Source organism: Piliocolobus tephrosceles, chromosome 4 (assembly GCF_002776525.5).
Source record: "Piliocolobus tephrosceles isolate RC106 chromosome 4, ASM277652v3, whole genome shotgun sequence".
In the NCBI taxonomy this organism is placed as follows: domain Eukaryota; kingdom Metazoa; phylum Chordata; class Mammalia; order Primates; family Cercopithecidae; genus Piliocolobus; species Piliocolobus tephrosceles.
The window spans coordinates 76782460-76799072 of record NC_045437.1 but is presented as its reverse complement, the minus strand read 5'-3'; the positions used below and the strand labels follow the sequence as shown (position 1 = coordinate 76799072).

At 47.5% G+C, this 16613-nt stretch overlaps 1 protein-coding gene across 3 annotated transcripts in view; it reads right to left on the bottom strand.

The window, feature by feature from the left end:
- Positions 1-2146: 2146 nt before the first annotated feature.
- THBS4 (thrombospondin 4) overlaps positions 2147-16613 on the bottom strand; it is a 90156-nt gene continuing 75689 nt past the window's right edge. For 2 of the 3 annotated variants that reach the window (XM_023214941.2, XM_023214940.3), the window contains 12 exons: positions 14671-14775; positions 14314-14421; positions 13883-14042; positions 12702-12820; positions 11762-11814; positions 8366-8559; positions 7175-7353; positions 6446-6494; positions 6157-6353; positions 5335-5507; positions 2892-3031; positions 2147-2363 (listed from right to left, as the gene is read on the bottom strand). In XM_023214941.2, coding sequence (XP_023070709.2) covers positions 2302-2363; positions 2892-3031; positions 5335-5507; positions 6157-6353; positions 6446-6494; positions 7175-7353; positions 8366-8559; positions 11762-11814; positions 12702-12820; positions 13883-14042; positions 14314-14421; positions 14671-14775 — 1539 coding nt within the window. In that variant the 3' untranslated portion in view covers positions 2147-2301. The remainder of the gene's footprint in view (positions 2364-2891; positions 3032-5334; positions 5508-6156; positions 6354-6445; positions 6495-7174; positions 7354-8365; positions 8560-11761; positions 11815-12701; positions 12821-13882; positions 14043-14313; positions 14422-14670; positions 14776-16613) is intronic. The other variant, XM_026454262.1, reaches the window with a different exon arrangement.

The window sequence follows — 16613 nt, the reverse complement described above, 5'->3', positions numbered from 1 at the left end:
AGTGCTTCCTGATTTTTACTTTTTTCCTTCAGACAGGTCTTGTTCTGTCACCCAGGCTGGAGTGCAGTGGCATGATCTCAGCTCACTGCAACTTCCGCCTCCTGGGTTCAAGAGACTCTTGTGCCTCAGCCCCCTGAGGAGCTGGGATTACAGGCATAAGCCACTGCACCTGGCCTAATTTTTGTATTTTTAGTAGAGACGGGGTTTTACTATGTTGGCCAGGCTGGTCCCAACCTGACCTCAAGTGATCCTCCTGCCTAGGCCTCCCAAAGTGCTGGGATTACAGGTGTGAGCCACAGCACCCCATCCATTTTCACTTTTCTTACTTCATTTTCTGAAGAAAATATGCAAGGTATTTTCTGAAAGCCTCACGTTTTCTATATCAGCTTCAAAAAAAAGTGAGGGCCAACTAGGAATAGGACAAGGTAGAATAATCACTTGTGTGCTGATAAATGTTTAACCACCAGTTCTCTGGAGCCCTGATTTGTAGTGTTTGCCAGTTTCTGTGTAAATACTCCCACCATGGCCAATTTGAAACTACCAACAGTTTAACTGGCTCACAATATTCCTAAAACTTGAATAATTGGCTCTTATGAGCTGGTAGGAGCTGGCTTCAGCACACTGCTGGATCTACATGCATCTTTGTTTCTTGTTTTGCATAAAAAGTTTTGTCTTCCCAAAAATGAAATAAGCTCCCTAAGGGATGGAATTATGTTCTAGATCGCCTGTGGGCCCATGGTTTCTAAAACAATTATAGACACAAAAGATTTAACCAAGAGAGTCTGTTCCCTGTGGACATACTGTGTTCTTGGGGCTTGCACAGCTGACAGCAGGGAGGCTGCCCCAGGGGTGGGCATGGCGTGGGTTGCCTCCTCCTTCCACCAGCCTCAGGGAGAATACAGGAGCCATAGGACACTCACTCTTGTTGCCCAGGCTGGAGTACAGTGGTACCATCTCGGCTCACTGCAGCCTCTGCCTCCCGGGCTCAAGCGATTCTCCCACCTCAGCCTCCCAAATAGCTGGGACTACAGGCAAGTGGCACCACAACCGGCTAATTTGTGTATTTTTAGTAGAGACAGGTTTCGCCATGTTGGCCAGGCTGGTCTTGAACTCATGGCCTCAGGTGATCTGCCTGCCTTGACCTCCCAAAGTGCTAGGGACCACAGGCAAGCACCACCACACGTGGCCCCATTGGAGTTTTTGATGTAGGAGATCAGATGTCCTGGATTACAAGGCAATACACATCTCCAGGCTCTACATGAGAGGAGGGTGTCCAGAAATCCACCAGATCTCATGCATGCACCGTTGTATTTTCTCACTGTTAAAGTCATGGTAAAACTGTGGTGGTTTTTCTTCATAAATGATTTAATATATCTCTAGGAATTCTGGGATAAGAAACTTTATAACCACACAGCAAATTCTTTGAAACTAAATTTCTAGAGAACTTATACAAATTTGCTTGTATCTTTGACTTACAACTGAGATACAAGAAAGGCTAGTGTACAAATTAGGCAAGTTTCTGCCCTGTACATCCAGCTACTGGTACCACAAATAGAGGCTATGTTGTGACTTTTTGAGTTGAGGAGGGCTTTTATGATCATATACACTCTACCGTCCTTTCACTTAAGAGGCATTCATTCATTCATTCTTCGTTTATTCAGCAAACATTTATCGGCCATATTCCAGGTACTGTGGGGATATTGATTGTGATGACATGATCCTTTATTGTCAATATGCTTATAATCCACTAGGGGGAGCCAAATATATAAATAAGCTTAAGAATGACGTTGAAGGGGCCAGAATAGAAGTCTGGAAGGTGTGGGATGGGTGGAAAGCATCAGAAAGATTTGGGCAAATCTGTCCCAGGACTAGGTCAGAAAAACGCCTTCCTAGGGAAGGTGTCCCCCCGAACACGTGTTTCTCGAGACCCTTTAGCCAAAATAAGGAAGCTGCCGAGGTGACCATGGAACGGTTAGGCCTTTTGTATGGAGCAAACTGGGGGGACCCCAGATGAGACCTCTGGCCTGGACCTTGTGATTCACGCACAGGTTCATCTTACCAGCTACCGGGTCTGAGAAGAAACCACCACCCTGCAAGTTAACGGGGATCCCTCACACGAGAGCAATGTCTGAGCAACACGGTTTTAAAAAATGATCTCCTTTATTGCCACATTCATATAAAACATTTTTATTTATTTGGGTTGGTAAAAGAAAGCCACAGTGTATACAAAGAAAATTAAAGGAAGTTTAAAAATATATGGTTTTAGTGTTCGGAAAAACAGTTACGGATTGCTCTCTTGGTTCAATTATCCAAGCGGTCGAAATTCTGGGTTTGAAACTCCTGGAAGTCCTCAGGGATGGTGTCTGCAATAGGAATGCGCACAGTGAGGTGAGCGAGGTTCCTTCCACCCCGGACCCCTGCCCGCGGCGCAGGCATCCCGTAGGGGGCGCTGTTAGCCCGCCCAGGAGGCCCCGCAGGCCCTCGCCGCCATTTTCTCCTGCAGGCTGCTTTGCTAACCGTTGGCTTAAAGCCCAGGAGTGCTCCTTCCCGGCCCTACAGAAAATCAGCAGGCAGAGTGGGTTTTACATCTATGATTATGTTTTAACTACATGAAAAAATAAAGGCTTTCTGTAAATTAAATCTGACTGGATTTCTCACTGAACTCCAAACCCTAAACCATGCAGTCAAATTCTGTGGGTCTTAATTTCCACATGCATAAAATAGGATAAATGCGATCTGCTTTTTACTTCTGGTACACAGGGACTATCAGGTTTTAATGACTACGTGGTATGAGCGTTGGGCTTTTGGGGGAAAGTGCGGTATAAAAATAAGGTGGCAATATTTGACTAATTCTAGTAACAATATTGAATAGTAATGAGAATGCACGTTACCATTGCAGCGATACTTGAGGTTGGACCAGATGATGTTTTCTTGAGAGAAGCAGAAAACGCCAAGTCGGCCTCCACGCATTGTGGTGTCTATGGTGACTCCAGAGTCAGCCACCAACTCAGAGCCTTCATAAAATCGTACTCTGCGGACAACACAGCCGGAGGGGTCTCCATGAAATCCAACCCGGGTAAAGTGCCCACTGTGAGGCCCAGGGGCCCCACTTCTTATACACACCTGTGTCTTTACTCTGTTTTAGGCTCCATTTTTCACTGACCTGGATTATGCTGTAGCTGTTCCCCCTTACTTACCAGACTGGAAGTCACTGAGGGCAGGGACCGTTTGTGTGTGTGTGTGTGTGTGTGTGTGTCTGGAGGGGTGTGTTTCTTCCCAACTTCTGTCTCTCACAAGGCTTAACATGATGTTGGGCACACTATCAAACTTGAGTTAAAAATCAAACCAAACCTGATGTCATGAGTGAGAAAGTTTTGTGTCTTCATTGTCATGTGAGTTGCTTTGTCTATATACCATGCTTAAAGACTTCTGCTTTTCCTTTGGTCTGATTTCTCTCTTTTAGTGGAATCTCAGAGCTATGATTCTCCACAGGATTCAGCTCTCCCTAAGTAGAGTTGTAGGAATCTGTGGGGACACTTTGGGTTGTCACGGGCACTGAGTGATGGCAGCCAGGGATGCTGGATGGCGTGCAATGCCCTAGAGAGAACAATCAAAACCTGTCCTGCATTCTATACACTTCTGGAGTGTTCCTCAGACACCAGGGTAGGTAAAGAGCAACTATCAGGGCCTAGAACCTGACTCCCTTTCACTTGTGAACATCAAATATATTTTGCACACATTTTAATATAAACTGTATTTTCCAGGGTAAATTGAGAAAACTACTGCGTACTTTGTTTGAAAATTAACATTCTAAAATGTTCACCATTTGAGAAATTGACATTGCTGTCATCAACACCAGTGTAACATTTAAGTCACTGACACAACAGTCTGTGTTAGAGTGTCACCTGCATAGTGATTCTAGGTATGTGTGCAAGTGTCTATTTCATTTTGTCTTCTGGTGTGGCTGTGCTCAAGTATTTAAATTATTTTGTTATAAGTTATTCTTATTTCTCTATTATATTGTTAGGGCTCAGACTGATTTTCTAGATTATATGTGTAGGTAGGTTGTAATTTCTATGATTCTATTTTGGGATGGAAAAGGGGGCATTTCAAAATATTATAAAAAAGGAGCATTGGGCTTAATAGGGCTGAGAACATGATCATCTTACTGTGAAACAAAAAGAGTACGTTTGACATAATGTCACAAAGAGAAACAAAATATGGATTTGCCCTCATGACTTTCTCTTTTTTCCACGAGGCTGTTTTCCTGCCCTGAGGAAGAGAATGCACTCAGTACTCCTTCCTCAATATACTACATAGGCTAGGATGGGTGCTGATCTGCAAGTTCAAATGAAGAACACTATCTACATTTCAAAGATACAGCCCTAAGCCTCCTAACTCCCAAGAATACTAAAAAAAAAAAAAAAAAAAAAAAAAAAAAGTCCTATAAAGAAACAAGACAGACTACTTTGGCTTACATGACGATTAGTTCGTGCCATGTGTAGTAGATGCCAGGCTTTGTGCTAGGCACTGGGGAGACCAAGATAAAATAATAAGATACGGCTGGGCACGGTGGCCCACGCCTGTAATCCCAGCACTTTGGGAGGCCGAGGTATGTGGATCACGATGGCCAACATGATGAAACCCCATCTCTACTAAAAATGCAAAAATTAGCTGGGCGTGGTGGCGCATGCCTGTAATCCCAGCTACTTGGGAGTCTGAGGCAGGAGAATCACTTGAACCAGGAAGTCAGAGCTTGCAGTGAGCCTAGATCACGCCACAGTACTCCCATCTGGCAACAGAGTGAGATTCTGTCTCAAAAAAAAAAAAAAGATACAAGTGCTGCCCTCATGCAGTTTGTGATCCAGTAGGGAAGACAGACTGTAAGGGGCGTAGTGCAGTCAGGGTGAAACATTCACTAGTAAGTGATTACACAGGGCCCAGAGGTGCCACAGGGGAGGGTGTGGAGAAGAGACCCTGCCACACCTCTTACCTCATACTGATTGGCATGTCCATCCTCAGGCTTCTCTTCAGAGCATGGCAGAAGGGCACAGCCATCCAAATGCACCAACCCCACAACGCTGGGTCCTCCCCTCAACTCTGCTCCTTCTCTCCCCATCTTGGCCCTTCTGTCCTGTCCGTGTGGTCTGTCTGAGTCTGAGTGCCTTCTCCCCAACTTCTTTTCTAGGTCCCCACCCTGCAGTCACAAAAGTCCTGGCATGTCCTTGGGGACTATCCTAGGTCAGAACTGCTCAGGGAAGTGAAGACTCTGGGATGCAGAATAGAGGGTGCTTTGCTTCTAGGGCAAGGTAAGGAGATGGGGCCTCTACCTACCTGATGTAGCCCACCTGGGGCCTGTGCTGTAGAAACCAGCGGTAGGACACCTTGTCCTTCCAGCCCACATTCCTGGAGTCCTTCCACAGCAGCCTGACCTGGTCACTGGTGTCCCCCGTGTGCCACAGGGAGTTCCGGAGATGCTCCCCTGGACCTGTCTTAGACTTCACAGCCTGGATGATGACACAAGCAAGGTTTTAGGACAGGGCCCAGGCACTGCCCTTCCCGCTTCCTGGATCTGAAGTGATGATCCAGGTTACAGTCATGGTTATCAGCCGGCTGCCTTGGATTCGAAACAAAGCATAAACGCTTAAATGTCATATCTATGGAGGTGACCCCAACCTTTTACTACTAAGCCTTGCCCAGTATTCCACTACACATTCCATGTTGTTCCTGCTGCAAATCCACTGCTCCCTACATTTGCCCAGTGAGGGCTCCCATCAAACGTCTGGCTACTTAAGTGAGCCTTGTGTCCTAGCGGGAGTGACAGAAGTAGCCCACAGGCCCTCCTGTACAAAGTTGGACCTATCGATGAAACTTATTAGCCAGTTTCCCACACAGTGTGCCTGAAGGTGCACTCTAAACCTTCCCTCTCTCTGACCTCACGTAGGCTGGAATTCCCACCATTAGAGGTTAGAATGTAGCTGGTACATAGGAATGAAGGCAAGGCCCTACCTGGGTCAGCTGTAGTCTTCCCTGACTCTAACGTTAGCATACATGCATCCGTTTTTTAGATTAACTGCCATATGGGAAAACACAATATCTGGAAAAAGATGAAGGGTCCAGAAGAAAGGGCGATGAATGACTTCAAACCACCAATACCTTGAGCTGAATGCCAGGTTCTGCAACGGCGCGGAATGGGGTGGCTTGCCAATATGTCTGCTCCGTCTGCTTCCACATGACCACGTAGAAGCTGGAGCTATCTTGGTAGCCAAAGATAAAGCCCGCATAGTCATCATCCGTCTGGGTATTTACATGGAAGGTCCCTTCGAAGTCAACTCCATTAAAAGCCGTGTACCCTGTAGGGACCAGATAAGATTAGAACAACAGACAAACCCCACTAGTAGCTGGAAGAATTCTATGCGAGTGGCAACTGAGGCCCTGGACGTACCCACTGCCAGGCCAGGATCACTGTTCATGGTCTGCACAATCTCCATGCCCTGCAGAGAGAGGTGAGGGAGTTCAGAACAGTCTTGAAGGGGTCAAGTAACCCTGAGGAGGCTGAAAACCTCAGGCACCATGAGTGAGTGGCCAGTGATGTCTGACCTCCATATAAAGATTTCATCATCTGAATGGTTGCTCTATTGTGTTACGTGCTCGAAGAAAGCATGTGCTTGTAAACAAGGTTAATAAAAGCTCAAAGCTGAATAGGAATAAGTTTGCCGAGACCGTCACTTAAGCTGATTGAACGGGCCTTTAACTGGGGAACATACAACATATACTTCTAATCAATGTGACTTGCTCTGTGACTCTGGAAAATCTACTAAGCCTCTCTGTTCTTGCCTTTTTTGGTTACACAATGAGGAGGATATGCAGAAGGCAGTCTGCTGCAGAGATCAGAAGTGTCAGTTCTAGGGTCAGACTGCCTGGGTCCCAATTGCAGTCATCTCAGCTACTTACCACAGTGCTACCATCATTAAGATGCTACAATCATGAAAGCTGTAGCAGACAATTTCATCCTCTGTAAAATGGGCATAATTGAAGTAGTCTGTCATAGGGCTGTTGAGGAATGTGAAGAATGCCTGGCTCATCGTCTGCACCCTCTAAACATGACCTGCCACTATCAGAAGGGCTCTGTTGAGAGGCAAGGCTGAGCCGTTGCCGCCCATGTGATACTCACCTGGTTCAGGACCACCCAGTTGGGATCGATCTGGGCATCCCCTTCAGGATCCAGGACCACGGTCTGGTAAGCCCTGAAGTCGGTCAGGGTGACCTCTGCGTTCTCTGGGCAGACATCGATCCGATCGATGACCTGGTCCTGGTCAAAGTCAGACTCACAGATGTCTCCCACTCCATCGCCTGAGTGGGGTGGAAAAGGCCAGGAGCTCAATAGCGCTCACACCCACTGCCACGCCTTGGCAGGGAAAGGGGCTGCATGAGGAACAGAAGGGCTCAAGCTCCCAGAACCAGGGCCATGATTTCCCATCAGTGTTGGGAGAGGAGCCCTGGGGTCATGTCTGAGCTGGTCCCAGGCCCCATCCTGGAGTCCTTGTACCGGGTGACCAGGCCAGTCCTCCCAGAGCTTTTTGAAAGATCAATTTGAACAGTTGCCCTCCACTCTGTCCTCATAAAAGTTCTTATTACCTACCAGTTGGGTTCACCAACTGGTGGATCTTAAGCTTGACCTCACATAAGCGAATGTCTACAGCACTTTCTGGACTGTAATGTGTAGAAAACAGGGAAATTAGTGTTACCAGAATCTAAGACTGACTTCTGGTGGCCCCGAGACTGAATGTGGCCCCCACGTGTGTGTTGTTCAGCTCACGTGCTGGCATGTTTGCATGTGCACTGCTGTGGACGGGCACGCCCTCTCCAGGTCACCGCAGTCCCCAACACTCCCTGCTGTCTCCTGTCTGGCTTGGTGCAGACCTTTTCTTATCTGCCTGGCCCCTGCAGGCATCTGCGTTTGTGAACCTGGCATATACCACTTCTGTGCCATTCTCTCTATCCTGCTCCTTTTCGGGGACTCCCAGTGGAAGGTGGAAGGTGACAGGTAAGATGGTGGAGCAGCTCTCCAAGCCCTTTGGGAACTGAGCCACAGTGTGTGGCTGCTTTCCTGACCTGTGTGATGGCATCCTAGGGTTGTTCAGGAAGATGCAAAGCAGCTCAGTCCTGACTTACTTGGAGACTGGTGTCTACCAGATATCTGCTGTCCACACAAGCTACAGCTATGCAGAGAGGCCGGGTATGGAGAAGCAGTTGATGGGAGCTGGGGATGTTCTGAGTTGGTGCCTGGAGAGAGGCGTGCCCCCACGTGCCTGGCTGAAGGGAGCCCAGGGGTGCCGCGCAGCTTTGGGCTGAGCCTGCTTACTGTTGCTATCCTCCTGGGCTGGGTTGGGGACCAGCCGGCAGTTGTCTGGTCCAGGGGGCACCAGGTCTGGGATACCATCATTGTCATCATCATCATCACACTCGTCACCAATTCCATCCTTATCGGTGTCCAGCTGGGCACTGTTAATGACGGTGGGGCAGTTGTCTGTGCTGTCCTGGTGCCCATCTCCATCACTGCGGGAGAAAGGACAGGTGATGTGGCTCACAGTTCAGCCGGGAACAGGAAGGATCCATTCTTAGGAAGGACAGTCTGTGCTTGAGGTTTTCTTTTAAACCAGGGATGGCTTTTAAAATCAAACCCACTGGGGTCATTCCCTTAGATAAGGCTGCCCTATGGGCCTCAGAGACAGTTCTTCCCATCCTCAACCTCTTGAAACAAGTGAGTCATTTCCTACTCAAGAAGATAAGGGTCTATTTCTATGATTTGTGACCAGATGCTCCTATCAGTCCCTGGGAACTGCTAGATAATATTCAACTCAGAGGGCGTATGAGGAGAACCGAGTGACAGGCAGTGGAACCAGACAGCCCAGTGTAAATCCTGGCTCAGGCACTGGCCAGCATGTGACCTCAGGCATGACACCTGACCTCTCTATGGCTCAGTGTCCTCATCTGTAAAATGAAAATAGTACCTACCTCGTAGGGTTGTTATGAAGATTAAATGATGCAAATCAGGATTTTGCATATTAAATTTCAATAGATGAAAAAGTACTGACTCTTACGAAGTCCTACAGTGTTTTCTGGACATCACTCTTCACAATCCCTGGCTAGTGGATCCCATGAGGATTCAGACCTGAACGCCATGGGGAGAAGGGCTAAGTGAACAGGGCCACGCCTTCCCGAGGGGAGCATGTAGGCCAGGCTCAGTGCTGGTCTAAAGGACTTCTCAGAACTCTCCTTCTCTGTCCACCTGACTTTCTGGGCTGAGAGGCCACCTGAAGATGAGTCTGCCCTGCCTCCAAGAGGTGTCCTGGAGTCTAAGACCGCTCATGGTTACTCTGGAAAAGAGTTAGTAGTCCTTTAGCCCTGGTCCGCCTGCGGCCTGTCCTGGGCCAGGAGCTGCCCCTGCACCCTCTTGGAGAGGGAAGCCAGGGACCAGACCACGCTCTATGGCCACACTTTCCAGATGGTACAGGGGGACAGAAAGAGTCCAGCAAAAGTGAAGCCAGCCTGGACAAGCAGAAGATGATGTGGCTCAAACAGCAGAATCCCTATGCATGCAGCAGGCCTGCTTTATAAAACACAAGACTGAGCCATTTCCATTAGCAGCCGTTCTATAGAGCCCTGAACATTTTTATGCAAAAACAAGCAGTTCCTGTCTCTTCTCCAAGGTTCAACTTCGTGGGAATTAAAGCATAGCAGAATGAGTCATTTGTTTTGGGCAAATATCTAGAGGCTGGTGGGATAGGATATTTTAGAAATTAATGTAGATAGTAGTCAGAGTGCAAGATGACCTGCACCAGGGAACATTCTTGGTGCACATTATTTAGGGCAGTTGTCAGGATAGAGTCCCACCTTCCCTGTGGAAGAGGAGAGGGACATCTGACGTCAGGCTCTGTTGCTGACGTGCCTTTTCTTGTACTGTGATACCAATAACAACATGGCCCCTGCTTTCTGCATGTCACCCTTGGGCCAGCACTGTGCCAGGAGCTTTATCTACATTATCTTGAATTTTCACCATAACCTGTGCGATGCATTTATTTATCTCCTCTTTGCAGGTGAAGAAGTTGCAATGCCAAGAGACTGGGAAATATGTTTAAGTTCACTTAGCTAGCACAGTCGGGCCTCTGTATCCGCGGTTCCATATCCGCAGATTCAACCAACTAAGGATTGAAAAGATGTGAAAAAGAACAATAAAAAATGACATAAAATAATACAAACAAGAAACCATTGCAGTATAATAACTATTTACCTAGCATTTACACTGTATTAGGTAATCTAGAGAGGATTTTTAAGGCATATGGGAGGACAGGTATAGGTTATATGCAGATACTACATCATTTTATATAAGGGACTTGAGTATTTGAGGATTTTGGTATCCTGGGGGCAGAGGGATGTCCTGGGACCAATACCCTGGGATACTGAGGGATGACTATTTGTACTTTGCAGCAAGGACACAGAGCATAATGAAAAAGATGCACAGTTTGGGAGGCTGAGGCAGGTGGATCACTCGAGGCCAGGAGTTCAAGACCAGCCTGGCCAACATGATGAAACCCTGTCTCTACTAAAAATACAAAAATTAGCCAGGCATGGTGGCACACGCCTGTAATCCCAGTTACTCGGGAGGCTGAGGCATGAGAATTGCTTGAACCCAGGAGGTGGAGGTTGCAGTGAGCTGAGATCATGCCAGCCTGGGTGACAGAGCAAGACTCCATCTCCAGCAAAAAGCGAGACGTGGCTTCATAGGAGCTGTCCTTGAGTAAGATTTGGGTCAAGAACTGGTTTCTGCAGGGCAACGTCTGATCCACATTATCAGGAGAGAAATTACCTCTTTTTTTGCTTTGTCTTTCAGAATCCTTTCCCTCTCATCCTTGTCCTAGCTGCCTTTGTAAGAATTCCCTAAGGAGATGAAAGGGTTTAGAACCTTGGGTTGCAGGTGCCTCTAGGGCTGAGTGGCACACGTCTGTTTTTGGTGATGTTCTTCCAGTATCTGATCAGTTGATCCAGCCTTGAGTCTTAATGTAGGACTCCATCGTGTTGAGCTAGGAAGGTTGACAAAACTCACTTCCACAGAACAGTTCCACTTAAGTAAGGGGAATGGAATTTTAAAAATTTCAAGGAAATTTCCAGAAAATAATAGCAATCCCTCAGCAAACTGACAGCCTTCTATTTTGGGATGATGGTGAAGATTTCCTGAGCTGAAAGATTATAAAAATAAAAGAGCTAATATCTATTGAGTGCTATGTATGTAACAGAAACCATAATAAGCACTTTCCATGGATCAACTCAATCTTCACGATGGTCCGATGAGCTAGATCTACTGTCATCCTCATTTTACAGATGAGAAAATTGAGGCACAGAAGTATTAGGTAATAAGTATTAGTATAAGGTTAGCTGGCATGTAAGAGAAGGAGCTGAGATTTATAACTAGCTGTCTTATTCCAGAGCCCATCTGTGCAGCATGATGCTATATTACCTCTCCTGAAATAGATCTCACTTGCTGGAGTGCCTAGTAACCTATTCTGACACCGTTATCCCCTATACAGAACTTTCAGGGAGAATTTTCATGGTAATCCTGACCAAAGGCAGGGCTATTATCCCACCAGCAGCTCAGTCAACCCAGAGAGATCCCAAGGAATGGAGCGGCAGGAAGTTCTGAAATTTAAAACCCTCTCCGGATGTTGCATCTGGCTCTCTGCAGTTGGGAGACATGCCATACCTGTCCTGATTGGTGTCACAGGAGTCCCCAACCAGATCATTATCCACATCAGACTGCAAAGAGAACAGCACATGTTATTTATTCCTGGGCCTGCATATACAGAATGTTCCAGAGAAGGCAGACCTCACCCATCATCATTGGATTTGGGGAATTATTTCTCTGGAACTGGGGTGGTGCAAAACTGCAAAAGGACAACACCATATTGGTGTAGGCACAATGCTGAATTTTCAAAAAAGCCTTCTAAAATATCAAGCTACATGGATGGGCTGCCCACACACCAGATGAGCTGATTGGAAAGGGGCGCTGGGGCAGCATGGTGGCAGGTGGAGGCATGGAACTCTGGCATGGGTCAGAGGGAGCCAGCCATAGGCACGGGGAGAAGACAAGTTGATTTTGCTTTGCTTCTGCAATTTGAAATTTGGCCAAAATCGTGAGTGAGTCACAGAGGGCAACCATGACTCCCCTGTCTCAGGGCTTTAAAAATAAATGACACATCATACCCAATTATCCAGACAGGAAGGAGGAGTGAGAAGGGAGATGCAACACATCACTGGCTGAACTTAATCTGAAATGTCCATACATAGGCTGTGTAGGGGTTTCGGGACTAAAGGGACACAAGGCTCCCAATGGTTAATTTCCAAGGCTCCCAATGGTTATTTTCCTTTCTGCAGGAAAAATACTTGTACTGAGCATCATGAAGCTCGTGTTACTGACCTCACAGGCAATCGACAGCCTGGGAGATAGTCCCTAGGGCTTCTGATCTCGTGTGGTGTTCATCCCACCATTTTCAGGCCCACAGTGTGTCATTTCTCCACCTCTGCTTTGTTAGGTAAGTGGCAACAGCTAAGAGGCTCTGCTGTTTTTCTAGACACCCGTCTTAAATGAGTCTTTGCATAGAGGAATTCAGCCTGGAGTTTGAATTCCCCAGTATCCTACTAACCTGGTTAGGGTTGCTGATATCAGGACAAGTGTCACAGGCATCCCCCACACCATCACCGTCCTTGTCCCGTTGGTCACGATTGGGAAATCTTGGGCAGTTGTCCAGAATGTTTTTTATTCCTGTGAGAAAGAAATGCTACCTTGAGTCAGGGGGATGTCACTGACTTCTAGGTGCTGGAGAGATCAGGCACATGATGAGTTGCTTCCGCCTGGGCCAGTGTCACATAGGGACTAGCGTTTTCAGCAGTTATCTTCAAAGGATGGATTCTGGGAGACTTAAAAATGAACAGCTCTCAGAGGTATTTGTCGACTGAATTCTAATTTGTCCAAGATGTCAAGGGCTATGATAGCAACCAGAGGAGGGGATCATGATGGCTGTATGGGCTGACCCTGGAGAGGGAGGAACTCATGGGTATCTGAGCTATGACTGAGACCCTACAGCTCTAGGCAGTGTTGTGCTGGAGCTGGGTCCTTTGTGTCCCTCTTTCTTTTCAGTTTTGTGTTTGATGATGTCACATTGGTAGCTTGAAATCAGCAATGAGGACAGTATGGAGTTAGCTCATGGAAACTGGCAAATCCTACCAACCAGGGCTTTCTGTGGTTTGTTTACCAGCACACCACTGGAAATGGGTCATCAGTTAGGCTTGCAGAAAGTGAGGTCATGTTTTAGGGGGGTGTGCATGTTCTGGAGCGGGGTGTGTGTGTGTGTGTGTGTGTTGGGGCAGGTGGTATTTTGAAAAGATTTTTCCTTCAAGGGCCCACAATGTGATGTGTAGCCTGTGATGTGTAATCTGTGCCCCTGCTCAATGCCTTCTCATTCAGTTCTCCACTTCTGGGTCTCTCACATGTAGAAAGTCTAGTGGCGAGTGAGGAGAGGTAGAAATGGGAAGGGAGATGCCCACAAAGACACACCCTGACAAGACACTGCTCAAAGGGGTCCTACAAAGTCTCTGGCAATGATACAGAGTCCTGGAAACATCCAGAGCCATTAAGTAGTGGAGTGGGCTGTGGAGTCTCCTTCCACAGACCCAAGTCCACGTTGGGCCCTCCAGATGCAGGCCACAGTGAACCACCCACAGCTGGAAGGCCCTGAATCAGTCATTCTATTCCTACTCTGGAGAGAGAAAAATGGAACAAGGTCAATTGAATCCCAGATAAAAGACAAAAGCACGACAAATCTACCATCTCCATCCATGTCATCATCACAGGCATCTCCTCTTCCATCCCCATCCGTGTCTTTCTGGTCATTATTTAAGACACTCAGGCAGTTATCACAGGCGTCCCCAAAGATATCTTTATCGCTGTTCCTTTGGTCCACATTGTGAATCAGGACACAGTTATCCTAAAAGGATGAGAGGATAGAACATCACTCAGACTTCTACTAAATCCACCTCCCCCATTGTTATGAAGCGTCAGAACTCTGGTGGCCCAAATTTGTCAGTTTTATATTTCAAACATTTGTGAATCTTATGGAGTAAAAAGCTGCAGTGCCGTGGAATGCAGGCATGGAAACTAACATTTGGGATGATTCATATACATAGTTGACTTCACAGGCTTTCTCCCATCATCCCTGGTACATGGCAATTCACAGGCCCTCCCAGCAAAGCAGGTACCTGCTCATTCAGGATTCCGTCTCCGTCAGCATCCTCGTCACAAGCGTCCCCAATGCCATCTCTGTCTGCATCTTCTTGGCCAGAATTTGGCACATACTTGCAGTTGTCCTTAAGGGGAAAACGCAGTTCTGAATGACATCCTACATTTGTGTTAAGCCAGTAACTGTTTCTGACCTCAAGACACTGTGGCTTTATTGTTGGTGGCTGTTTCACTTCATCTGAGATACAGCTACTTTACAAGTGCAATCTTAAATTAGATCCATAGAACCTCTCCCCATAGAAGATGTGACTTTGGAAAGCCACAGTGCTTGTGTGCCTAAAGCCATGTGTGCCTACTGTCACCCCAACACCCCTTACCTTCTTACAGTTCCTGGCAGAGCATGGCAGCTCTTCATCAGGGTAACTGTCGATGTCCACATCCTTTCCACAGACATAGCCATCGCCAGCCCAACCGACTCCACACTGTAAAGGGAAAGCCCATCAGAGGCCTGGGAAGCTGAGCCTGGCAGGGAGCTGGTGGCTGACAAGGGCCTCTCTGCTCCTTTGCTCATTCCCAGGGGGAGGGCCCAGAGTCACTCAGCCTTGTTGAGTGGGGCTTAGAAACTATTTAATTGCACTTGAGTAGTGTGGTGGTTCACTGTTCAAAAGATGTAAAGGGAGACGTAGAGAGAAAACTCTCCCTCCCACTCCCGCTTCCGCTTCCAGGAACAGGCAGAGCAGCAGAAGGGAGACGGGAGGAGGGGACCCAGAAGGTCACAGGGAACTGGAAATGCAGAGGGAGAGAAAGCTGACCTGGGATCGGAGATAAAGGAGGGAGGAGGGAGAGAGTCTGAGGAGCAGAGTCTGGGCCAATGGAAATCAGACTTATGTGAGCACAGGTTAAATTTCCTGGCCTCACTACGCAAAATAAGGAGCTTTCAGACAAGTGACTTCCTCAGCCGCAGCCTGCCTATTCTCAGTCATCTGTGCTCTCCCTCTGCAACCAGGATTCAGGAGGCAGGACTCCAGAGAGACCCTACCGGGCTCCTGGTTCCTGCTCACTTGCCCCAGCAGGGCCTTTGGAAGGCCTGGAAGGTTGATCCATGAGGTTGGTCCTTGACTCACTTTAATGAGGAAAAAATGTCCTCTAGGAACAAATACATTTTTAATGAGCCATTTTCTGGCAGATTCAATTATGTTAGTAGTCACACCAAGTTTATTAATCCTTTACCATCTGTCGTTGTGCCTTATTACAAATTCAAAAACATATTAAGAGCCCCATCACTCACTATCCCAGGGGAGTTGTCAATTTGTTCACAGAAAATGGGGATTTCAACAGAGATATACACTTGCTTCTCAATGACTGCTTTTTGGTAATAAACAAGCCCAACCGTGAGGAATTCAGGAACTTGCTGGGGTTATTCCCTCTCTGATACAGCACATTCCTCCATCTGACCTTGTTACAGAATATCTGTATTGCCAGGGAGGGCTGACTTTATTATATTTATTTATTTAACTCATTTTTGACTCTTATTTTTCCTATTTGAAAAGTGATAGGCTCATTGTGGAAAACTGCATGCATAAAGACAAAGAAGCATAACTTTGAGACAAAGAAGATGGAAAAGGGCTCTAAGGATCCATCTTGCCGCTCAGGGGTGATCACTGTGAACCGGTGAATTCAGAGTCTGACAGGCCACCTGCCGAAGGCCTGTTACCCCGGGAAGTGCAGAGGAGGGGGGCAGCTGAAGTCTGCTGATTTTTCAGTGCCTAGGATCCCCAGGACTTTGGATCCTTGGATTTGGGAATGGATGGCCAGAGCGCACCCTCTCCTTCACATAGGGCCCACTACAAGCTCAGCATGAGACCCATGTCAGGCCCTGCTGTGACTGCTCTACTCTCTTCCCAGTCTCCCCTCCCCAGATCAGCTCCAGGGCTGGATAATGCACAGGAGGTGTGACCATTCATGGAGCTGTCCCTGATTGGAGTGGAGGTAGACATAGAGCATGGCACCATCTGGGCCCTGCCAGTCACCCGCAGGAGATGGGAGGTTTCTCCCCAAGGGCCTAGACAGCCCCCACATCTCCACGGCAGCCCGCCCCCAACAGGAGTGTCCAGGCAGACATTGTGGAAGTCGTAAGGATGAGGACAGTTAGAGATGACAGCAGGTATGTTGTCATTATACAGGCAAGTAGACGGGGCAGAAGAAGGAAAGGGGAGAAGAATGTTCTTTCACCTCCCTGCTGCTGGCTTCTGGGCCTTTCCACAGAAGGTGCTTGGGAGCTGGGGCTTCCCTGGAGGCTCTGGCATTCAGGTGCCCAAGG